Genomic DNA, 25,110 nt, shown 5'->3' with positions numbered 1-25,110 from the left:
CTCATTGAAACAAAATAACACTTTGTCAAACAACAGTGATACACACTAGAAAAATGATGCTTGAATATTGTCCCACGGAAGAGATGGTTGCGGACATTCTAACGAAGCCACTGGAAGCAACAAAACAAAGAAAATTTACGGAGATGTTAGGGCTTCATGGCACACATTGAGGAGGAGTGTTGAGAAAGCAACATGTGTGCAATGAACACATCATAGTAGTCTTTAGAAAATGATTGAAAATGAATATCGTAAGTTTCTGCTCCTTTATTCCATTGTGTTATAAGTCCGCTTAACAACTAAAACACGCCCAATACTACAAAGAATCGTCTATGTTGAAAAAAGATCACTCGCATGCAATTAGAGCTTTCTATCTATGCTCCGATGTTCCGATGCCACCCGATGCAATTCGACGCAAGCCAGCCTTGATCGACAACTGTTGTGTGGTGCCAAATAATAAGAAAAAGACATCATTTTCGCAGATAACAAAAATCTGGTTTGAATTTTATGACATCTACAAAATGTTTCCCTTCCATGCTGCCACCTTGTACTGTATGCTGACAGGGGCGAATTAGGCAGTCAGCAAACTAAGCGATCGCATGGGGCCCCGAAATCTCGAGAGAGCTCCGAGAAAAGAAACCCACACACCGCTCACAAGTAAAACTGCTTCTCAATCTTTCTCTGGTTTAGAATTCTTCATTTAACTTGTGATCAAGGATGGATACTGCACACAGATCAAGCAATTGTTCGATATATAAAACAAATAAATGTTCTAACATTCTATACCTGTGTTTTTATTCATATTTCCTGATCACCAGATTGTTACAATGATTAGAAAAGGTTACAGTATGATAAATAAAATGAATTGTGTTCTGGAACGCAAAGCGTTCACATCATCCCTATTCGAAATAAACTTACTCGCGCTATCATACACAAACGATCGTACCGGTTTTGTACGCTTTTTATGCGAATGTACCATAATTTGCATAACTGATTTTAATGTACACGATAAAGATTCGTAAACAGGAATTTTTCGCTACGATTTGAAACCAGTTTGGGGGTTGTTTTTTTTTTCTTCCAAAATCCATTCATCCAAAGAGCCTAACGATGAACTTTATTTCTTTATTCTCCAATGATTTTCCACCGATCTTCGATAAAAGAGCTTACTAACTACCTCGCTACGGCATAGTGCAGTCTGGTGTCTTAAGTTAACTAACGCTCCGAAAGCTTTTTGTGTGTGTTAGATTGCCTTATGATGTGTTGTTCTGTTAAACGGTTTCCTTTATTGTTTGTGTTTCTGTGTCTAGTTTCGCGTAGTGTCGCGGATGCACAAGAAGAGAATCATTTAACGTGCGGTAGACGTAAGGTGAAGTCAATTTACCTCATCCATAACGGTGTAGACGCGAAGGCCGGTCACTGGCCGTGGCATGCAGCGATCTTCTATCGAAATAAGGAACACAATGAATACGAATGCGGTGGATCCATCCTTGATCACAACACTATTCTCACCGGTAGGTAATAATGCGCAATGTGCTAGACGTTATTTTAAACCTTCATTTTACCAGCATCCCATTGCGTGTATACGGCTGGCGGTGTGATTTCTGCAACCCGCGTGTTAGTACACGTGGGACAAAACCATCTTGAAAAGGCAAGTGAGTACACGCAGATACACGATGTACGGGATATCATAGTACATCCCGGGTTCAGCAGCAACAGCATCATCCACGACATTGCGCTGATAAAGCTCAGGACTAACATCACAATGACCAAGTACGTCCAGCCCGTCTGTCTGTGGACAATGGACAGTAACCAGGATCTGATCGTGGGCAAAAATGGCACGATCGTTGGATTCGGCTTAAATGAGCAGGACGTTGTGTCGCAGCAGCTGAAGCAGGCCTTGGTTGGTGTGGTGGATGCATTGACGTGCATCGCAAGCGATCGCTCGGTGTTTGGCACTCATCTAACAACGGACATGTTCTGCGGGAAAGGACAGAAGGGTGTGAGTGCATGCAATGGAGATAGCGGCGGTGGCATGTTCTTTGAAATCGGTGGCAAATGGTACGTCAGGGGACTGGTATCGTTCACTCCGTTGCGCGGAAATACAGGATTGTGTGATCCGCTCAAGTACACTGCCTATACCGATGTGGCCATGTACCTGGAATGGATTAAGCCGCACATTGATCAGCGCGTGCTGTCCTACGACAGCGATGTGCTGGACATTGATTACGAGGAAAAACTGCGGCTGTTCAATTTTAAAACGTGCGGCGTAAAACAATTTATCGTTTATCCGGATGGTGTATCACGATGGACGATACCCTGGCTTGGGCTTGTCAGACCACCAACTGATTCTGATCCATGGTGTGCTATTACACTGATAAGTGAATGGTATGCTGTTGGACCTGCACATTGTTTCGAAAACGACGGGGTTGAGTAAGTATTGCTTCATTGTTGCGAAAGGTATCATCAATTAGTAGGTGGAAGATCGATATCGGAATCAACTCCGGGACCGATTTCGATGCTGTAATCGATTCCGGAGCAGTTTCCTGAGTTGACTCCCGAGCCGATTCTGGAGCTTATTCCGGAGTTGACTCGGGAATCGGGATCGACCTGGGATAGGCAATTTGCTCCGGAAACTGAATCAGAATTAATTTCAGCATTGAAACTTACTCCGGAATGAGAATCAGTTCTTAAATTGACAAAAAGTTTCAGAAGTGAAATCAATCCGGGAATCTCCGTGAGAATGGATTGTTTATAAGTAGATTTGGATTCTTTACGGCAATCAATACGTAGCATCATTGAACAACGCCTATTCTTATGGCCAAAACCGACTCCGATTTCAAAGCCGATTCTGATTTCGGAGCCGATTTCGATTCCGGAGCTGATCCCAATTCCAGAGTAGACTATTCTGGACCTACTAACCGGAATCGATTCCAGAAAGCTTCGGAGCTAGCCGGAATCAATCCGGACAAAAAATTCTTTTTCCCATCACTATCCCTAATTGCTCAATCTTGGTTTGTTTTCCCACCAAAGTTATATCGTTTTGCTAGGTTACCTTATTAATGCGAAGGAGCAATGCGTTTATTCCGATCATCCCTCACTATGCCCCTATCCTTTACAAGAACGCCGAATTCAAAAGATCATTGTGCATCCAAAGTTCGGTACGAACAATACGGCGGACAATATCGCACTAATCGAGTTGCTGACCCCAGCCGACACCAGTCAGCCGCATGTGCAGCCCATCTGCGTGCCTGTAACGTCCGAGCTACGAACGAACGCAAAGGCAAACCTACACGTCGCAACGGTTTCAATGGAAGATGATTCCTACAAAAACATTCCCATTCACTATCTAGAGTCCGTCGAGTGTATGAAAAAGTACGCCGAGCAGAACATTGTGTTGGAGCTGGAAAACAAACGACTCTGTGCAGAAATAGCAAACCAACGGGACGAAGAAAATTGCAAACCAATTGGGGCGGGAGCACCGCTCCAGGAAGTGAAGATGTTTGACGGCAAGGAGCAGTACTTTCTACGAGGATTCGAGCTACTTGGGCTGACCTGTAATGCACTGGTACCACCAATTTACAACAATGTGGAACCATACATCGACTGGATACTGTACAACATGCGGTACAATAGCTTAGAGTCAGTGGATGGGTTGACAACTTCAAATGCTAACACCACGCAACAAACGCTCGAGTCGGAATGGAGCATGTTGCAGCAGCAGCCCGGAAAGGAAAAATTGCACCTTTTCGATATGTATACCTGTGGTATACCCGGTATAAGTATCCAAAATTTGGGAGCACCGACGGTCACACCGTGGGTCGGGGAACTGGAATCGGCAGAAAATGTTACGGATAAAACCATTTCGGAAACAGATATTGTAGTGCTCATAAGCGAATGGTACGCATTGGCCCCGAAGCGTATAGTAGAGAACAATGCAACTTGGTAAGTGACTTTGCGTGCAGCGGTAAAGTCTAATGCTCATTGAGCTTCGCATTTTCTGTTTTGTTTATTTTCTAGGAGAATACTTAGTCTAGGTAGTTATAATCTGGATATTGTGACCGAGTGTTCCCTTGACTTGTGCGGACAACAGAAGGTAGAAATAAAAAACATTATCATCCCTCCTGCTGATCATCCAAGCCAGATATTTGCACTAATAGAGCTGCTCGAGCCTGCCAATCTGAGGAATCCATCCATTAGACCCATCTGCTTGCCCTTCATGCATCAACTGCATCGGCAAACACCCACAGAAGTATTTATATCGTCTAGCAGAAACCTGCTTTACGTTGACAGCAAAAAACTGAAGATGGTCGATCACCTGATTTGCCAGCAACGATTACTACTTGAACGTGAATTCATCACCTTGGATGAGAACATCACTTGCGCAATCGAGGCAGAAAAGTTTCGACAAACATCATTATTTTCCTTCCTGGGCACACCGTTCCAGACGAGCGTGTGGTACGATAGACGAATGCGCTACTTTCTGTACGGAATGGACGCCAATGATCCAAATATGTTCCAGAACTTGATTTATGGGCCCTACTTGTTTAACAGGATTATGTTAGCGGATCTTGATTGGGTGGTAGAGAACATGCGGGAAAAAGAGCGTCAAACTTCCTTCCCCAGCACAATGAGAAATAAACGAGTGAATTTGAGGTCCGTTAAGCAAGCACCCAAGCGGGAGTTGTTTAACTTTACCACCTGCGGAGAATCATCGAACTTCTATCCAATTCCATGGAGGGGAGCCCTCTACTCCAATGCACCGTTTTTCAATGACACCAAATGTACGGTGACACTCATTAGCGACCGATATGTTGTAGGTCCAGCATATTGCTTCAGCGACGCTACAGCAGAGTAAGTACGGTTGTGTGGTTTGACTTGCGCTGAAGATCCTAAGCGAAGATTCTTCTCTACTTTCAGAAATGTTATAGTATTCGGGCTTGATACAGATCGGACAGAGTGCGCTAGGGCCAATAACTCGGCATTGTGTGGTCTTCCTTCGCAACGAGTTGCCACTCAGAAGATCATCTTTCACCCGCACTATAACCGAACCAATCATGATAACAATATTGCGTTGGCTCAGCTTGCAACTGCTGTAGATACGTCTCGGCCGAATGTGAGGCCCATCTGCCTGCCGATTATGGATTCGATCCGTAGTTATGATACATCGAGCCTAGTAATGGCCTCTTATAACATATCCTCAGCTTTTGCTGACTATAAAATCATTACCATTAATGAAAGGTATTTAGATCCGCTGGAATGTCAAACGCGGTGGCAAGGCTTGAAGGTGAGCTTCACCATAGATAGTACGCAGCATTGTGTGATGATCAAACGAACGGAGCTTGATGAATGTGTCGGTGTATTCGCTGGTATTACACTTCACTCCCTGCAAACACTGCACTCAAGTGAAAAACACTTTCTGCGTGGATTCGTCATCAACGGGCCAAGAGTTTGCAGTATTTATTTTCCCGCAGTTTACCTAAATACAGACACTTATTTGGATTGGATACTAGAAGCAATGGAACAGCCGGCAAGTTTCGCGTCTGATCTGCGAAAGGAACTTATTTTTAGTAAGAAATAGAAACATTTCGCCCATATTTTATAAGGAAATAGGAAACGCCTTTAGGTAACGTTATGATAATTTGCCTGTGTCTTGTACTTTCTAACAATATCACACAGAACACACCCTCTCTATACATATATACGGTCCATGAGACGGAGTAGGCCGTATATACTACATACTTATAATCACGGGATAGTGGGAGAGATCTCGTCTTAATCTTTTCAACTGGTGATCCTCGCTGCAGGCAATAGGCAGTTTAAAATACACCCAGCTCTAGTGTTGGGAGATTCGGGCTTCGGAAGAAGCTTTATTTTAAATTTAAAATCGAACAATGAACCACGAAAAAAAACGATACAAGCCGTTTTTTATAGGCAGTTAAACATGTATTATTCGCAACAGAAAAATAGTTCCTGATAATAATAAAAAGGATGTCACGGGGGACTTGCGCCTCGCGTGATCGAGAGTTCAAATCGTGTTCAAGCAATACACAATACGACCGAAACCGTTCTTGCTGAATAAAAAAATAATAAAAAATAAAGCGTTTTGAAATGATAATAGTAGCAAAATGTTGTTAATTGACTCGCAAAAGCCTGTAAAGGGCTTTCAATGAATATTTTTTGAAGAATTCATTCAATGATGAATAATTCAAACCTCGAATCGAACCTACAAATGTTCATGAAGCTGTTCACATTCAAGAACCTTTGAAGATTCATGCATACTTAAAGATTTATAAAAGATTCTAATAATTCATAAGTATCTAAAATGTTCACGTTTGCAGCGTTTGCAATCATCATCACTGTCATAACGTAGCACTTGCGAATCGTTTCCACGAGACACAGTGGAAAAAGCCGAACTGTTTGTAACGCCACAATTTGACAGTGAAAAGAGCCAAGAACCAAAGCGCAAAACAATTATGATACGAATAATTGCAAAATTATTCTAACACAAAAGATAGTGATTCGTTAATCTTGAAACATGCATAAGTTAAACAGAGGTTTTTTTAGAAACAATTGTAGGGCTATATTGATGGAGAGAGTAACTTAATGCAGGGAAGGTGTGCCTTCCATACCCTCCTGCACTACACAGCTCGCTGGAGTAAAGTTGGATTTTGGGTATTAAAATATTGCAACAAATTCAAAAGTGATGAAAACTAATGGTCTCAAGCTATCGGAATTAGGCACCGTAAGCGATTGATTGCATGAGAATGTCTTACTCTCTACAAAAGAAAGAAATAAAACAATAAAAAACACACCGCTGATAACCTCGTCGATTCCTGTTTGTTGGGGTTCCCCGTATAAATTTAGCACAGATCGTTTTCCATTTGAATAGAACTTCGTCTTTTTCGACTATGGTGCGTGGTTGTATCAGATTAGGGAAAAAATACAGACACACACGTAGAAGACGTCACGTTTGGTGCAAAAACTCGTTTTTATTCAACATTTTAACATCTTCAGTTCACGGACACACCTTCGCGATTGTGACCTACCGAAGAAAGCAACTCGCACATACGGTGCCGAGGATCGTGTGTAGCAGCGCAGTGATCGGGCACAGTAAGGCACGCGGGCCGTATGCGGCACTTCTTTCCCTTTCTCAGAACCATCCTGCATTTAGCATGCTGGTTTCAGCATCAATTTAGTTTTTTTTTTATTGCAAACTGGGAAACCGCAACACTAACCGGATTTTTGAGAGATTTTGGTTCGTTATTATACGCGATAACGTTCAAGGTGAAGGCTCGTGCACAGCAGGCTCTGCTAAGCCAACCGGCAACGCGGCGAAGACAAAGACAGGAGGCAGGTCCGCACATTGGTTGATGGGTGAGCGCTGCTGGGAACTCTTAAATTGGCATGCATTTGGCACGCGCCTCATCAGTCGTGCCGGGTTCGTCGTGTGTACGGGCGCGCGATAAGTGAGTTGTCAGTGCGTGCTCTGGGGACAACGCACCAACGTTAACGTGTGACTGAACCGGTAGCATATTTGCACCTACCGAAATTAGAGCCCGAAGCGCGATAATTTCCTATTATGGGTTCAGCTGTGAAGATTCGTAACAATATGGCATCAGCCATGGTAGGAGTAGTGGCAGTCGCACTGCTGATTGTCGCATGCTGTCAGATCGTAGTGGCGCGTAAGTATAAGTTACTGTAATTCCAACGAAAGGATATTTGTGTGCGTGTGTGCGTGTGTGTGTGTGTGTGTGTGTGTGTGTGTGTGTGTGTGTGTGTGTGTGTGTGTGTGTGTGTGTGTGTGTGTGTGTGTGTGTGTGTGTGTGTGTGTGTGTGTGCGTGTGTGTTTATTTGTATTTGTTTAACGCCACTGTTCTTAAACTCCGCGCAGAGTACAAGCAGTGTAAAGGCGGTGAATCCTGCATAGACATAAATGAGTGTGCACATTTCGGACCACACCACACCGATCCCAAGAAATGGTCCGACAGCTTGAAGCACGATTTTCGCGACAAGTTGTGCCACCGTGAAAGTAACAACGGAAAATTTGTAAGTATGCACAAGCAAACGCGCAGCGGTCCAAACCTGCACAATCTCGTGTTCGATTTTTTCAAGCAAAACGAGGGAAGAGTCCGTTAATTTTAAACGTTTCAAGGTCCCCTAAACTACTACAGTTCCAAGACCGATGTAGGAACATTGTGCCAGCAGGTTAAATACGGGGTTTCCCACGATTTATTGGATGGTTCCCATAAATTTTTGGTGGGTTCCCATATTGTTTTGGTGCGTTCCCACGATTTTTTGGTCGTTTCCCAGTATTTTTTGGTCCAATTGTATTAATATCCAATCGGAAAATACCAATAAATTATGGGAACCAACCAAAAATCTATGGGATACGATCAAAAAATCGTGGGAACGCACCAAAAAATCATGGAAATTGATCAATAAATCGTGGGAAAGGAACTGTTATGGAGTCTGCTCAATATCTTTTCACGGTACAAGGATTTTCTTCGTTTGGTGTTTACGAGACGTTCCAGCCAAGTGTTATTATTAGGTTTAAACATGCCAAAGAAATAAAAGAAATTGAATGGATTTTAAAACATTTTCTATTACCAACAGTTGTTCAAGGTGTGCTGTCAGCAGGAAGCGGACAGCAACAACCATCGTAAGCGCAACCTGACGCTGCTCGATCTAGAAAAGTGCGGTCCGTACATCGAGGAAAAGATTGCCAACGGCATAGACGCCATACTGTTCCAGTATCCCTGGATGGCACTGCTGCAAGACACGGAACTTGACTTCGTTTGTGGCGGTACGTTGATCAACAAGCGCTACGTACTGACTGCAGCCCATTGCTTTTCGAGAAAAGCTATGTAAGTAAAGCATATGCATTGTTTATCCGCCGGCACTATAAACGCCGTTTGTACCTGCTCCAGGAGCTTCCGAAACTGATGACGGTCCCGTGTCATCCTTAGACAATCTGTTATCGCACAACCCCTCTTCTATGGACGGTTTTACATGAAAACACTACTTCCCTACATCTCTAGTAAATCCTGTATCTATTCTCCTGATTAGACGACTTCAGACGATTCATATGTTTGACAAACCGTTCATGATCTCTACATAACTAACGCTGCACAGTGCACAAAAGCGGAAGCCGACCGAGATGAAAACGATTTTGTTTAATTATTTTCAACGCCGGTTGTATTTTTTTCTTTAAATTACTAATCCCAGCGATCGGCAAAGTGCGGGCTCTTTGATATCGAGATGACGGCTCTTAACAGTTTTTATAACAGCACGGTTAATGGGGCTTGAACCCACGACGGGCATGTTGTTAAGTCGTGTGAGCTGACGACTGTACTAAGAGATACAACGTCTGTTACAACTTTTATAAGACAATACAGTAGAACGTCGATTATCCGGGACGACGGGAATTAACTGTGCGCATGAATCTGACAGCTGTTCAATGGTGGCGAACATTTTCAATGATGGTCATGTTGTTAAATTATTTTTTTATTATTTTTTATGAGAGTCTGACATTTGTTGGACCATCCATTGTCCTTGAAAATCGATTAACCGGCAGCCAGTTACATATTTCGGTCCCGTACCGTCCGGATAATCGACGATCGAGGTGCCTTTTGCACAACGCAGCAAGCGCAGGTTTGCATTTTTACATTATCTCTTTTTTAATTTATTTTTTTAACACCAGAATCTCGGTACGTTTGGGCGAGTTCGATCTGCAGAGCGATATCGACTGTGACAAGCGAGGGGAGCGGTGCGCTTTGCCACCCCAGGACATTGCCGTGGAGCGAACGATCAAACACAAAGACTACAGTGCGCGACATAAGGTGAACGATATTGCGCTGATTCGACTTGCATCGGAGGCGTCCTATAACGAAAGTAAGTAGCAAAAACAGCTGACACATCGCAGAATTTTCTAAACCCCGGTTCATCCGCGGTACGGCCTATTCTATTCTACCAACCAAGTGCAGATGTGATGCCGATCTGCTTGCCAGTGTCGCCGGAAATGCGCACAGTAAAGGAAATCTATTACGTTTCCGGCTGGGGATTGACGGAAAACAATACAAGGTCAGACGTACTACAAGTAGGACTGCTCAGAGAGCTTCCAAATGACGTGTGCCAGCAGCTGCTGCAAAGGAAGGACAAATACGTCACCGTCAATAGCGATCAGATGTGTGCGATCGGAGCGAATCGGACCGACAACTGTAGCGGTGATTCCGGTGGACCGCTCAAGACGGTCGCTGTCAACGCACGTTTCGTACAGTACGGCGTGGTGTCGTACGGGTTGAGAACATGCGGTAAGGAAACTGCTCCTGGTGTATACACTCGTGTGGAAAATTACATCGACTGGATTTTGGACAATTTGGAAGAATGAGTGAATGAGTGTGTGTGTGTGTGTGTGTGTGTGTGTGTGAGAGAGAGAGAGAGAGAGAGAGAGAGAGAGAGAGGAAAAAAGAGAGCGAAAATAAAACGCCATTCTGCATAACTCTTGTCAACTTCTGTAGAGTGGGAAACCGTTTATCCGTGTTGTTGAGAAATTACAGTTCAATACAAAGATGACATTGCGTGACGTGAATGATAAAATTCACGAAAATATTCAAATATTGAATAAAAAAATAAAAATAAAAACTTCTAAACTTCAAAGAAATTGAATTTGGGATAAAATATATACTTTGACCTATTATCCGTGTTCCAACTATACTTTTTCTAGAAATATTCCTCTCTAACGCAGGTAAGAGGGTTTCGCCAGTGAGACCAGGTGCCAGGAGGTAGGTGAAGATAACAATGTATTAAAATCTCTTGAATGAGGAATCAATTTTAGGGGAGGAAAAAGACAGAAAAGATGCAAACTAACGCAGGTGTTACTTGTATCGGATTATTGACTATCATTCCTATAAACGAGCCTGATTAATCCTTTGACAGTCTCACGATTTTTAGAGTATACACATACCCATAATGAAATAATGGTAAGAAGTTCGTATAAAAAATAATTGAGGACCTTTCTGCAAACTGCTGCTCACACCGATTCATGAAGTGACAAATATGCCATTATCATTGTTTTACCTCCCTTCTCCTCTCTCCACGCGACGAAACGGAAAACATATACACTGCTCCAGTCTCACTCGGCCAACTCATGGCTGAATGACTTAAAACATCGTAATGTTTAATCCCATGTTGGGATCATTCGGTTTGGAATGACATTCTCATCATCAATAGGAAGCTGTTCCAAATTGACATGAACCGTGTAAAAAGAAATTAATAAATACTTTTTTTATTATTCATTCAAACAGCTTACATTATTCAAACAGCTTACAAAAGCACGAAGATATCTTCCGCACCAAACACTGCTGGATACACCATGTAGTGTTGACGGGTATGATGATCATTTGAACGATTCGATTAAGTTAAAATTAAGGACTCATTCACTAAAAATAAAATCAACCATTCTTGTGATATCATACATTTCATAACAAAAAAAACTTTTTAATTATCGTTTTTAAATATTTATTATAGATTACAGTTCAAAATTTTAGTTTTAAACCTGCGCGAATTCTATACAATTAAATAAAACACTATACAATAAATTTCACTTTATAACACCAATTGACTTCACCTAATTCGACTAGCCTAATTCGGCCTAATTAGACTTCACCTAATTCGACAGAAATGTAATTTTACATTTTTAAATTTACAATTTACTTTTGGTTGATTATAGAGCACGAACGCTCCAAATAAAAGTCTAGTTTACCGTCTTATGCTAGAGGGGAGACTATATTATATCGCCGGTAAAATAAAACCATCATTTTTAATCAGATTCAGTTGAAAATCGGTTCCTCGACTAGTAGTCAAACCCCCCGCTATGAATCCTAAAGCGAACCCCCGCCCACGCACGATCCGTGCAAAAGAACCGGTTGCGAACCCAGACGACGTACCTCCGCGCACTCAGAATAGGAAACCCGTCGGCCTGGCGAAATCAGTCGGAAAACCGATCGACCGCGAAGACACTGCTGCTCAAGCAGTCGCATTCCAACCCCGGGCTATGTCTTCAACGCCAAGTGCAGAGAAGAACGACCCGTTGCTTAAATCTTCTGTATTAATAGAAGGGGCATCATCGGGAACGTTGTGTAAGCGTCTCGGACGCTTTTCAAATGATTATAGTGGATACGTCCAGCTAATTCGCTCGTCATACGAGGCGATAGCAAAACGTGACGCCAAACTCGGAAAACCCCGATATGTGGTATTAAAGCTTATATACTGTAACAGCACTAAAGGCAGGCATCGTGTATATTAAAAAAAACTGTTCTTAATGAAAATGTAACCGGCAATTCTATTCAGCTTAGACCGATGTGCAATCTTTTGGCGACCGAAATAATTATTTTTAAGATTTAATACGTAAAACACTCACATGAAGTGTCGTACAGGAGCTTTGATATTGAGAAGAAGCGAAACTGAACTTGGTTTTAATATTAATATACATGTTGTTTTTTTCAGATTAATATATTAAACGTGCTGAAATTAAGGAGATTATTTCGGTTGTATATAATTTTGGAATGGTACTGGTATAATTATTAACGTATCAAATTGGTTGGGAATCGAGCACCGATATCGAACGACTAGTCGGTCAACGATCAACGTGGAAATTTGTAGGAAATCTTTCTAGAGATCGAGGATCTGTGGGACGCTGTGGAGCCTATTTCCAAAGCAGATGAAACAGTAGAGGCCGTGAACCTCGCGAAAGACAGTAATGCTGCGAGAGGTAGAATAATTTTATTTTAAGAACCGCAATATTACTATCATGTAAAGGATGCAAGGTCCTAAGTGTTGGAAGGGTAACAAATTTGGCCACATCTTTAAAAAATCTGCAAGGAGCAAGTCAGATGAGGGACATGCAGCAGAAGCGCATTTCGAGGAAATGGACTCAAACTGATCATATGTGACAAATAGTAAACGACGAAGTAAGTGGAAGAAGGGACGCTTCGCAAAAATCCGCTGACGAAGAAAGTGAATTATCCAACACATGGTTGAGAATTTATCAAAGGGCTGTGTAAGATGCAAATGTACAGTTTCTGGATCATATCATATCAACGGTTGTTCAAAAGCATATCAGCAAGTGATCGTCAAAGTGAAAACGCGACTTATCAAGAATTTCGCGTGAATCCGCTGACGAAGAAAGTGAATTATCCAACACATGGTTGAGAGTTTATCAAAGGGCGGTGGAAGATGCAAATGTACAGTTTCTGGATCATATCATATCAACGGTTGTTCAAAAGCTTATCAGCAAGTGATCATCAAAGTGAAAACGCGACTTATCAAGAATTTCGCGTGCTATACGAAGACGCAATGACACCCATACTAGTGAATGCGTCTGTTGTAGTGCAGACGTCGTTGCCATTTGTGCTATTCCTACTTTCAGTGGACGACATGAGAGGATTGGCATAAGTTGTGGTGACCACTATGTGGCCTTACCACTGTTCGGTGCTGACCTCACTTGTGTACACACCGAAGGGATGAAAGGCGTGTGAAATATTGTAACGCACTGCACTTTCGTAAATGTTTTTATATTTTATAAAGACATTGAGCCTAAAGGCTTATTAGAAATCAGATTATGTAATTATGGTGAGTAAATAATTGGTATCGGCTGTGGAGTCGGTATTGTTCAGACAAAAAAAGAATAACAAACAAAGACGCAATAATGACGTCGGAAGCACTTGACTTCAATTTTGGGTAAAAACTCGTTAAAATCTAGTTTAAATTTAGGGTTAATATATGTAAGAAAGGAAAAGCGCTAGTGGTAGGGAGAGAGAAATAACGGTAGCGAGATCAGGAGAACGAGAACGAACTAGGAACGAGTTGCGAGAGAGCAGCGTTAAAATCGGGAGCGCGGGTTAAGCGCGGGGAGTTGAATTCGGACCGCGAAGCGATTAACATGTTGTGAACTGAAGTCATCAATAAAGAGTTATTTGTCTTAAATCGAATAAAAAACTCCACATTTGATGTCAGAAGTGGGATGAACATCCAGACAACAGTGGTTTTACGTGTAGTTGTGGGATGAACATCTAGACAACAGTGGTTTTACGTGTAGCTTGTGGGATGAACATCCAGACAAAAGTGATTACAACGTTGAGTAGATTGATCTAAGAAAATCAATTAAAGTGAGGGAAAAGTGATCCCATGACTAATTGATTTAGTGATCAGAGTTAGACTCAAATTTCGGTTCAGTGGACTGAAAGTCAGTTAAAGTGAAGGAAAAGTGATCCTGTGACCGATTGACTTAACTCGATTTGGCTGTGAGTGTGAGGTGAGCGGAATCAGTCAAAGTGAAGGAAAGTGTTCCTGTGACCGATTGATTTTGGCAAAACAAGTTGACCGATCAAAAATGGATGAGCTGGAACAGCGCATTCTTGATCTGTGTGAAGAATTCACGAAGACTGGCCTAGCGAAAAGGTGCCAGCAAAAAGGGTTGCCCTCAACGGGAACCACAGAAGAAATGGCTAGATTACTAGTAGAAAGTGAAGAAATGTCCAGCGCGGATGTTTCTACTATGGATCAATATCATGATGTGGATGAAAAATCTGAAGCGGCAGCTAGCATTGCAGCACCTAAGGAAGAGCCGAGCATAGTGCAGCAGCCCTACTCCTTTAGGGACGTGGAAGAGGGAATTGAGGCGTTTTGTGCAGATGGCTCAGTGGATTTTGCTGCGTGGCTGACAGATTTTAAAACGCGGATAAGAAAAGAAACGGGAGAACGTGATATTGGAGGATAAAGGTGTATGCGACTCGGAATTTGCTGTTGACGAAATTCCTACCAACGACGTGTATGTGTGTGCTTGGGATAGCTGCGCAATAGCTTGGGCCAAGACGTGCATTTCGTGTGCGTTGCGTGTTGAGACGGACGCGCAACCGACTAATTAGAATACACGTCAGCATAACTGACAGAAAACAGAAAGCGAAAGTAAAACACAAAATCTAACCGGAGAGAAATAGTCGCTACATGAAACAATAGGTCGAGGTAAACATTGTACCGAGTATCAGAGCCTGATTATCCAAACGAATGCGCAAGACGATCCAATTTGTCATGGATCGATCGCACTGAGCAACACGAAGACCACGAACTGAAACTAAATTTGATTCTGGCGCTTATGGTCATCATTTGTGTGGTTAAGTTATTTAAAACATTGTACAAAATGGTTATAGCACAGGCACACAAACAAGCCATCAAAGTTTTGTCACTGCCAAAATAAAAAGGTATAAATACCAAGTGAGTGAGTGAAAAGTGCGCATTCCAACCCGAGCAGCACAGGAAGCGAAGCATCAGCGCCCAGCCGGAAGAATCAACGCAGCAAAGCAAAAGAACAAACACAACCCCTTCAAAGCCGAGGCAGCATCTGCAAGAAGGAAGCGACAGCGAAACCAGACGCAGAAAACAGCCCCGACAAGATGCGAGCAAACATCAAAAAACAACAGCAAGCAGCACGCAGTAACTACAGGAAAGCACTGCAGTTCGTGCAATGGATGTTCAATGAACACGAGAAGGTAACCCTTTCAAAGATTCTTGCGTCTACGGAAAGCGTCATTTTCTGTAAGAGGGCTACACCGAGAAAAGGAGGTTTAGATACTGCGGCAGCCACAGTTGAAATCGTTAAGGCTCCCCTTCAAAGCCGAGGCAGCATCTGCAAGATGGAAGCGACAGCGAAACCAGACGCAGAAAACAGCCCCGACGAGATGCGAGCAAATATCAAAAAACAACAGCAAGCAGCACGCAGTAACTACAGGAAAGCACTGCAGTTCGTGCAAAGGATGTTCAATCAACACGAGAAGGTAACCCTTTCAAAGATTCTTGCGTCTACGGAAAGCGTCATTTTCTGTAAGAGCTACACCGAGAAAAGGAGCTTTAGATACTGCGGCAGCCACAGTTGAAATCGTTAAGGCTCCCCTTCAAAGCCGAGGCAGCATCTGCAAGATGGAAGCGACAGCGAAACCAGACGCAGAAAACAGCCCCGACGAGATGCGAGCAAATATCAAAAAACAACAGCAAGCAGCACGCAGTAACTACAGGAAAGCACTGCAGTTCGTGCAATGGATGTTCAATCAACACGAGAAGGTAACCCTTTCAAAGATTCTTGCGTCTACAGAAAGCGTCATTTTCTGTAAGAGGGCTACACCGAGAAAAGGAGGTTTAGATACTGCGGCAGCCACAGTTGAAAACGTTAAGGCTCTCGCAATAAATGAAATTATAGATAACTAAAGAAAAAAAAAGTAGTCAAATTATTTCATGGCATCTTCACTAACTGAACATATTTCAAACCTAGAAACCATTAAAGACCGGCTGAAAGATATTGCAAAAACTTTTAGGTCGTGTCAGCTTAGAATCATTAAAAAACAAATTAGCGACGGGTACGAAAAATTACAGATCGACCTTGTCAGACTTGAAGGGAAAATAAGGGAAGAGGAATTAAATAATCTGGTACGAAGCAGTAGGAAAATCTACTGTGAATTAACGGAACTCATCCAGTTTCACGAAAAAAAAAATCAAGATAACATTACACGAACAATGACTTCGCCAGTAGAAATTATTAAGATCGCGTCGGCACTAGTGCCACTAGTACAGTAAGTTAGTGACAAGTGATATAAAAGAGCAGACAGTGATTACAATATAATAATGGGCAGTGGTAATGCCAAGCCGTAAACGAAAATAAAAGGCAATGAGGATCTAACAATTATACAAACTCAAAACATACACACGGAACAGCATTTATCACAAGATGCTAAAATAAACATCCTCATAATTTTACTCTCAGTTATAATCGTGTGTAAAGTGTTAAAGGCTATATACAAGTTTTTATCAAAACAGGCTCACGATAGAGCACTAAAAATTTTATCGCTGCCAAAGTAAAAGACAATAAAACGAGTTAAAGCGAGCAGAAAAGTGTAAAATGAAAATATATAGACAATTAGGATGGATGACACAATTGAATTCGAGCTAGTACAAACCATAAACTGGATGTTGCACATGATCAAGGCACGCATCGATAGGCCATGCATTAGGGAATATATAAAAGCAGAATTGCATGAAATAGGAGTAACTATTTTCATTGAATCAAAAAACCTGTCCATCACGCTGGACGAAGTGCAAGGTTTACTAGTGAGAGCTCATTTGTTATGGAGCACTGTGGTTGCGACTGCAAATGACAGCGAAAGTAAAAACATGGAAATAAACAGCCATATAGAGGAGTGAAAAGGTTAAACCAAAAGCAGAAAAACTACGAAAAAGTGAATCACCAGAAAAAGAAATAAGTATAACAAAAACATTTAAAAGTGAGGTGACAAAAGTGCTATAAATACGGGAACGACAGAAAAGACATATCATCATTATGGAAAACAAGTGGAACGAGCTACACCACATGACGGCTATGCTGCATGAAGAGGCAGAGCGTAAAAGGCTGCATAAGGTTACCATGCGACTAATTAAACGTGCCTCGAAAGGTAAAAACATAACCAAATCGATGCAGATGCATATGATCCTTATTGAAACACACCTTATGATGGATCAACTGTAACTATTGACTTTAACGGAACGACGTAAGACAAAAGCAGCGAAAGCTGCACATAATAACCTTCAAACGGGCTCACTGTCCGACAGGGAGGTGAGAGAAGACATCCCTGAACCTAGGGACAGTGGATCACACCGGACACCGGACAGGACACCATCTACGAGAACTCCAAGGTACTGCATAACTCTTAATTTATAAACTAATATGATGAATAATGAAACAAAAATAGAACTACTAGTAGAAAGATTAAAACAACTGCATGATAGTTTAAAACACATTGACAGATGCTACAGACAGTCGGAGACAGTTAAAATCACAGTTACGCACAGTACGTGCAGTTGTGAAGTGGTGCTGTTAAGTCTTTGTCGGTCAAGTCTCGATTTGCAAAACTAAGTGAAATGTGTAATTAATTCAGTTGTGTTTGTCCTCTACCTGAAACATCAGTGATATTCAGGAAACATCCGAAAACTCCACCCTCGTGCTCTAAGAATTATACCTGAAGAGTGATGTCCAAATATAGTATTGTTGAACCACCCGTCGCGTACAGAGGCGTTTTGTGCAGATGGCTCAGTGGATTTTGCTGCGTGGCTGACAGATTTTAAAACGCGGATAAGAAAAGAAACGGGAGAACGTGATATTGGAGGATAAAGGTGTATGCGACTGGGAATTTGCTGTTGACGAAATTCCTACGAACGACGTGTATGTGTGTGCTTGGGATAGCTGCGCAATAGCTTGGGCCAAGACGTGCATTTCGTGTGCGTTGCGTGTTGAGACGGACGCGCAACCGACTAATTAGAATACACGTCAGCATAACTGACAGAAAACAGAAAGCGAAAGTAAAACACAAAATCTAACCGGAGAGAAATAGTCGCTACATGAAACAATAGGTCGAGGTAAACATTGTACCGAGTATCAGAGGAGATTTCTTACTCTTCCGAGGCGTATCGGCAGGAGGCAGGTTACCTTGATTGCTCAAACTTCGAAAACCAACCGGTATCCAATAACCTAATTAATAATAATTCTTAGTACAGAAACACAGAATTAGTCGTAAGATGTAGCCATACGCTCGAGAAACATTCGGAAGCGAAGAGCATTACATCTTTCAGCATGATAACGACTCAAAGCACACATCGCGAACAGTTAAGTGTTATTTGGCAAACCAGGATGTGCGCGTTAGTCGCTACGTGAAACAATGGGTCGAGGTAAACATTGTACCGAGTATCAGAGCCTGATTATTCAAACGAAAGCGCAAGACGATCCAATTTGTCCAATTTCGTTAAGAACAAAAATCATGTATCAGTAACCTTATTAATAATAATTCCAAATATCTCTTTAAAACCCATCAAACACTCGAATGTCGTACAACAAAAAAGCTTTGTCTTAAATCTCGAAATGCATGGATCGGGAGATGAACGCGCTACTTGAACGTGTTGTTATTTAAGTATGCAATGTACGCTACAATCTGCACGTATTGTACATATGGAAGCGGACAAATTACTTCTTACTCTTCCGATGCGTACCGGCAGGATACCTAGATTGCTCAAACTTCGAAAACTACTACATTCACCAATCAGACGCAGTCACGCGTAACTAGTAATATTAATATAAGTATGTTTAATGTGATAAGGTTTACGCCTTTTACGCGATTTTCGCTTCCTGTAGCAAGAAGTTTTGAATTATAAAAGGCGTTGGGCTACCGGTATCCAGTAACCTAATTAATAATAATTCTAAGTATGTCTTTAAAACCCGTCAAATATGTTACAATCATTCCACACTTGATTGCAGCACTAGGTTAACTTACAACGACTACATCTATCGACTCCTTATTTAAAGAGTTTTGATTTATCTCTCTACCCATTCCTGCCTCAAGTGGAGCGAAGATAAATGCATGTAGCGTAAAACTAGAATCCAGTAACGAAGAACATAGTGAGATATTTGCGCTAAAGAAAGAGGTTCATGAATTGAAAGACTTTCAATAAATAAAACACATTGCGTTCGACACAAGATAACTAGTGAACGAATCATCAACGGAAAGAGAACAGAAAAAAGATATCTCTGGCGACACCAATGGTGAAAAGCGATTAGAATACTTCTACGGAACGGAAAAAACGGACAAATAAACTGCTGTTAAAAATCAGATAAATAAATGACACAAGCGATAAAGAACGTTACACGTAAGAACGGTACATCCTAAACCTTAATGATGAAGGATTTAGTACGGCTACTATTCTAGAAATGAGCATGGTATATCACTTTTAAATGGATGTAGAAAGAATTAAAAAAAAAAGGATTTTTACGTTTAGGCACATCGCCATGTCCATGGACATGTTCAGGTGAATGTAATAAATATTCTCGAAAAACATTGCCTTGAGCACGAAGAGCATATGTCTTCGAATGTTCTATCATTGATGTGGAGACAGTGGTTCAGTGGCTCCCCATACCAATAGTACTAAAACTTAGAACCCTACTGAACAAAGCTACACATAGCTACGAACACATTGTTCATTTCTCATTACGTAGACATCAAGGAACGAAGTATTGCCTTGAACATCGTAGAAAAAAAGCGATGGGAAACACATTATCGAGTGTAAAGGAGTGGAATATCCCATACCAAAAATTATGGTCAACGATCGTAAATAATCACGACGCTTCAGTGCTGGTTACAAACGCACACATAAAAAACATGAATTATTTTTGTTCGAATTGTAATTCGAATTGTACGCTCACTATCCATAGAGTACATGGGTTCACGGGTAGGCAAAGGGCTGCATAATGTAAACGAAACGAAAGGTTAAAAATAACCTTGAACAGAACTGAGAGAACAGAATGATGAAAGAAGGAAAGTTATTGCAGTAATAACTGCTTGAACATCTTACCCTGCTCAAAATGCAGGTAGGTATTTATCGAAAAATCGTTAACCAATGCTGCCAGAAGGGACTCGGCTTGTCCTTCAAATATCCACAAAAAATACTTCAAGGTCTGACCATATAGCTTCAATGTTAAGCTTAATTTCGTGTGTCCGGATCTATCATATTTCGAGCATGCAGAAAAATTATCAAATATTATAAGCTTAAGGCTTTCGCTGACATTTCGAAGGACTAATCTGAATATTGTAACGCTGAAATTATACCAGTACTTCCAAAATATACTACATATCACATCTTTTGCACGGTTAAAGAACAATATAAATCAAATAAATTCAAAAATAATAATAACAAGATTGTGCGCGGTCGCCAAAATTGATTGCACATAGATATTACTTTCGCTCACCACATGTACGCTGGTCGATCTCGTTGCTGCTAACATTTTTACAATGTAGATGAAGAAACGATGCAACAGAGCAATTAAAGCTAACTCCGAAAGTCCTTCGTTGTGTATACAGAGGTTCTAGAAACAGAGGGAACGTGATAAAATGAGATACAAAAAGCAAAACACCAAACAGGCGGATTACGATTACTAACCTTGAGCTTTGGGGTACAACGGTGCTGTGCGAAGCTTCAATCCATGATTGGTGAAATCGCACGCAGAAATCCGTTCTCGAACTCCTTCTCGGAAAACCGTTCGACCGAGGCGCGGGCCGCCTCCCGGATGCGCGCATTGTACTCCGGCGTGTTGTACAGTATGTTGGCGATGCAGCGCGCATAATCGTACGCATCGAACGCCAGGTAGCCGTTCTGGCTGCCCTCGGACGTTTCGACAATGTCCATCAGCGGTCCGCCGGAGCGGTTCGCGACCATGATCAGCCCGGCCGCCATACAGTCCACCACGCTGATGCCGAAGTGCTCGTTCCACATGCAGTGCAGCCCGATCGTGGCCCGCTGGTAGCACTCGAGCAGCTCCCGGTACGGCACGTTCACCCGGAACTCGACCGCGTTTTCCAGCGACAGATGCTTCGCCAGATCCTGCATGTTTTTCACCCGCACCCGGTCCTCCTCGTCCCGGCACGAGCCGACGATCAGCAGCTTCAGCCGGTTCCACAGCGCCTCGTCGTTGTTGAGCAGCGTGCGCAGCTCGTACATTGCCTGCAGCTGCAGCGGATGGTCCTTCTCCGGCCGGTACTGGCCGACGGACAGGATGATGATCTGCTCGTCCCGCTCGTCCGTCAGCGATTCTAGCCGCTTCAGCTGCGACACCTCGCACGGCGGATAGACGCGGTGCGTCTTGTACGGCACATCCCACAGCGAGATGATGTGGTTCTCGGTCCAGGACGAGTTTACCATCACCGTGTCGGCGCACCGCCCGACCCAGCCGTAAATGCGCGAAAACAGCCGATAGTACACGATCTTCAGCCACGTGGCAAACGGGTTCTTCGCCACATAGCCTCGATTGTTGAACGATTGCGTCTGCGACTGGACGCGCCGCAGCATGTCGGTGCTGATGGTGGGATAGTGCGTGTAGCAGCCAATCTTGCACCCACCGAAGTAGCTAAACACCGGATACGTGAATGCGTACCCCATCGTGTCGATGAACACGTCCGGCTGCAGCTTGAGCAGCGCCTCAAACGCGAGCACAATCGAGCCCAAGCTTTGCCCGAGCAGTGTGAAGTGCGGGTATTTGGACGCTTCCACCCAGCAGCGCTTGCTGAGGTACACGAAGGTGATGCGATCCGCCGCCAGCTTGAGGTTGAAGCTACGCTCCGCCTTGGCTAGTATGTCGGCCGGCTTCGCATCCGTGTCGCCGGTGTAGACGAACAGTTTGATGTTTTCGTACCGGGTCAGCAGCGCCCGGATGGCGCACCACAGGACCCGTTCGCCGCCACCGCCCGCATTGCAGTACGGGTGGAAGAATGCTACATGCTTGACGGACGGATCGGTCCGCTTCCGGCGTTGGAATTTTATGAGCTGTCGCAACAGCAAACACACCGTCAGCAGGCCGATTGCCAAGAATGAGCCCAGAAAGAACAGGACGTAGACGCTGCAAAGCGAAGGGGAAGGGAAAGCATGAAGCCGTGTGATGGAGGAAGCGGTTGCTGGGTTTGTTAAAGCTAATGGTCCCTTCTCTCCCCACCTCCCTTCTCCAACGCTTGAGCTAAACCTAGATAAGTGAAACTGCCCCACTATACTTACAAGCTGCACCAGCAGAACATTGCTGAGCCGAACAACGAGAGTTCGATTACGGCCACAAGCAATTGATGTGCTGTCCTCAACACTTTTGGCTGATGTTTATTTTAACACTGAATCGCACCACACATCGCACCTGGTTTCGATCGCTTGCAGCAATGACGCGGAATGTTCTACGTGGGAGCTGCGTGCCTGACGCCACATGACAGTCGGTGAGCAAGAACGGTTGCTAGAATCGACGACAGTCCATTGGTGCGAGAAAAAAACGCATACCCGCGTTAGTTACAACTTTTTGGGCACCCAAGTAGCAAAAATGAACACTCATCTCCACAATACAGGCAGTCCCCGAGAAACGCGCTACCTCTTATACAAGGATGCAGTAATACGCAGTTTACTTAATTTGACAACAAATTGTACTAATTTGACACATACATTGTCAAAAACAAAATAAATTTCTTTTTGATCAAACTATAAAAATCATTTAAAACGATTCAAAATATTAACTTTCGGTTAGAATCCTATTAAATAAATAATTTGATGACTAAAACCACCCGTATAAAGCAAAATTACTTTTGCAACTAGCTATACAGTAGAACGTCGATTATCCGGGGGCGGATTAACCGGCGGGCGGCTTAACCGTGCGCATAAATGTGACAGCTGTTCAAACGTACAGCGAAAATTTGCAGCGATAGTCAAGTGGGCAACCAGATTTTTGTGCAGCTCTAAAGTGTCTAGCGATATTTTATAAATTCATTTTTGTTCATGAACAGTTGTTAAACCTGTAGTTATTGATTAAAATGATATTTTACTAACGATTATTCGATTTATTCAAGTTGGATTAATCAAAAAACTAATAAAAAACTAGTAATAAAATAATTTTTATATGAAAATGACATTTCTTGGACCATTATCCGTGCAAATCGATTAACCGGCAACCGTCCGGTCCCGAGCTGCCCGGATAATCGACGTTCTACTGTATTTTGACTGGAAACCGCATGATTCGGAAATTCGCGGGAATTTGAGATACGCGGAAATAACGTATCTCGGAGACAACTTGTACACGATTTTCTAAATTTGTCATGTATTTAATCAGGGAAATTATGCTCCAAGAATTGTCAAACGCAAACATTTATTTTTCCATTGTCAGTTTTGCCAGATTTGCCAAACACATCCCAAGTGCCACAAATCCACTAAACGACCACTAAACGGCTTCTAAACGACTCAAGTTCTCTACCTAAACGGAATATAGAAAGACTTCGTTTAGCAGACGGCAAACGACTCATGCATTCTAAAAATAGCGAAAAAGCTGGTGGCGCTCTCTGTTGGTGGGATACCCCAACCAGTTGAGCTTCATCGCTTGGAGGAGAGCTTTCTCATTTCCTCTGTACTGTTGTATGGTTTCGCATTGAAGTTATGCATCGCTAGAACTAGAACGGCGATACGTTTGTTTAAATACTAAACTCCAACGGAAACCACCAGCACTGAAGCAAGTGAGATTTGAGTAATGGTCGTTGGTGTTGATACCCACGTATCTGACCCACAAGACCATTCATATAGATTTTTGCTCGGAAAGTTAGAAGCTATATACGTCATGATAAGATGAAACTTGTCGAAACACATTGCAAGAAAAGGATAGCAATATAATGATGGGTTGTAATACGCCATCTATTGATCAGACCAATGAAGCTGTGGAGCTTTCATTTTTTTTCTATGGATATTCAATTTTCCAGTCGTTTAAGCTTAATCTGTGGCGCTTGGGATCATACTGCTAAAGTGAATGAAAAATGCATTCCGGAATATTTTTTGTAATTTCAACAGGCCTTCCAATAAAATTGCATCCGATGAAGCACTGTCACGGGTCTCAAGCCCGAAAACGATTTTGACGTTTTTAGACAAACTGACAGTACTGACAGCATGGCAAGGATTTTCCATGTGGAAAGGGCTTTTCCAGTTGAAACCTTTATTCATCTTCTAAGGCCGAAAATACACGAACCGGAATTTCGCGGGCACGTAATTCCGCCTGCTGTCAAACCCTTGAACAAACTGTCAACGAAAACTTTTCCGAAATGTCACATACATAGGTTTTTCAACAGGCGGAATTTTGCGGCTGCTGTTCGTCGAGTATTTTAGGCCTAAGACGACATTTTAACATAGTTAGCAACATTCTAAAAATAATAATAATGACTCGATTTTAAACGATCGAAAAAATAACCCTTTGTTAAACGCTTTCGTTCCGTGATATATAATTATTGACATGGTAAACAGTCCAGAAAGTTTATGGCATGTAATAGACAAGATCATCTACAGCGGCAGAGAAATAACAACTACAGACAAAAGAAAAGTTTATCACTAAACAGTGAATATAAACTGTCAACAAAAATCATTATGATAAAATGTAACGACTAGCAAGCATAAAAGTAACCAGGGTTACCACTTGCCTATCGGCACATAAGTGTATGTAATAAATCCGTACTCGAACACAAAGCTAGT

At 42.4% G+C, this 25,110-nt stretch overlaps 2 protein-coding genes across 3 annotated transcripts in view; one reads left to right on the top strand and one right to left on the bottom strand.

Annotated features, from left to right (window-relative positions):
- LOC120900168 (GDP-Man:Man(3)GlcNAc(2)-PP-Dol alpha-1,2-mannosyltransferase) overlaps positions 1 to 22,842 on the bottom strand; it is a 33,418-nt gene extending 10,576 nt beyond the window's left edge. Inside the window, exons 1-4 of one of the 2 annotated variants that reach the window (XM_040306815.1) lie at positions 22,627 to 22,842; positions 21,022 to 22,474; positions 20,831 to 20,947; positions 1,871 to 1,974 (exon numbers count right to left, since the gene is read on the bottom strand). In XM_040306815.1, the coding sequence (XP_040162749.1) occupies positions 21,058 to 22,474; positions 22,627 to 22,646 (1,437 nt within the window). In that variant the 5' untranslated portion in view covers positions 22,647 to 22,842 and the 3' untranslated portion in view covers positions 1,871 to 1,974; positions 20,831 to 20,947; positions 21,022 to 21,057. Of the gene's footprint in view, positions 1 to 1,870; positions 1,975 to 20,830; positions 20,948 to 21,021; positions 22,475 to 22,626 lie in introns of those variants that run through there. The other variant, XM_040306814.1, reaches the window with a different exon arrangement.
- On the top strand, positions 1,182 to 10,528 carry LOC120901186. Its single transcript, XM_040308895.1, has 10 exons — positions 1,182 to 1,508; positions 1,563 to 2,427; positions 3,028 to 3,939; positions 4,015 to 4,848; positions 4,915 to 5,564; positions 7,566 to 7,679; positions 7,889 to 8,043; positions 8,611 to 8,861; positions 9,698 to 9,888; positions 9,981 to 10,528. The coding sequence occupies exons 1-10, from the start codon at positions 1,250 to 1,252 to the stop codon at positions 10,382 to 10,384; spliced, it is 4,635 nt and encodes a 1,544-aa protein (XP_040164829.1). The 5' UTR covers positions 1,182 to 1,249; the 3' UTR covers positions 10,385 to 10,528.
- Positions 22,843 to 25,110: the final 2,268 nt, after the last annotated feature.

The sequence above is a fragment of the Anopheles arabiensis genome, chromosome 3 (genome assembly GCF_016920715.1).
Source record: "Anopheles arabiensis isolate DONGOLA chromosome 3, AaraD3, whole genome shotgun sequence".
Lineage (NCBI taxonomy): Eukaryota > Metazoa > Arthropoda > Insecta > Diptera > Culicidae > Anopheles > Anopheles arabiensis.
The sequence above is the reverse complement of the archived record's forward strand: the minus strand, read 5'-3'. Positions and strand labels throughout refer to the sequence as shown.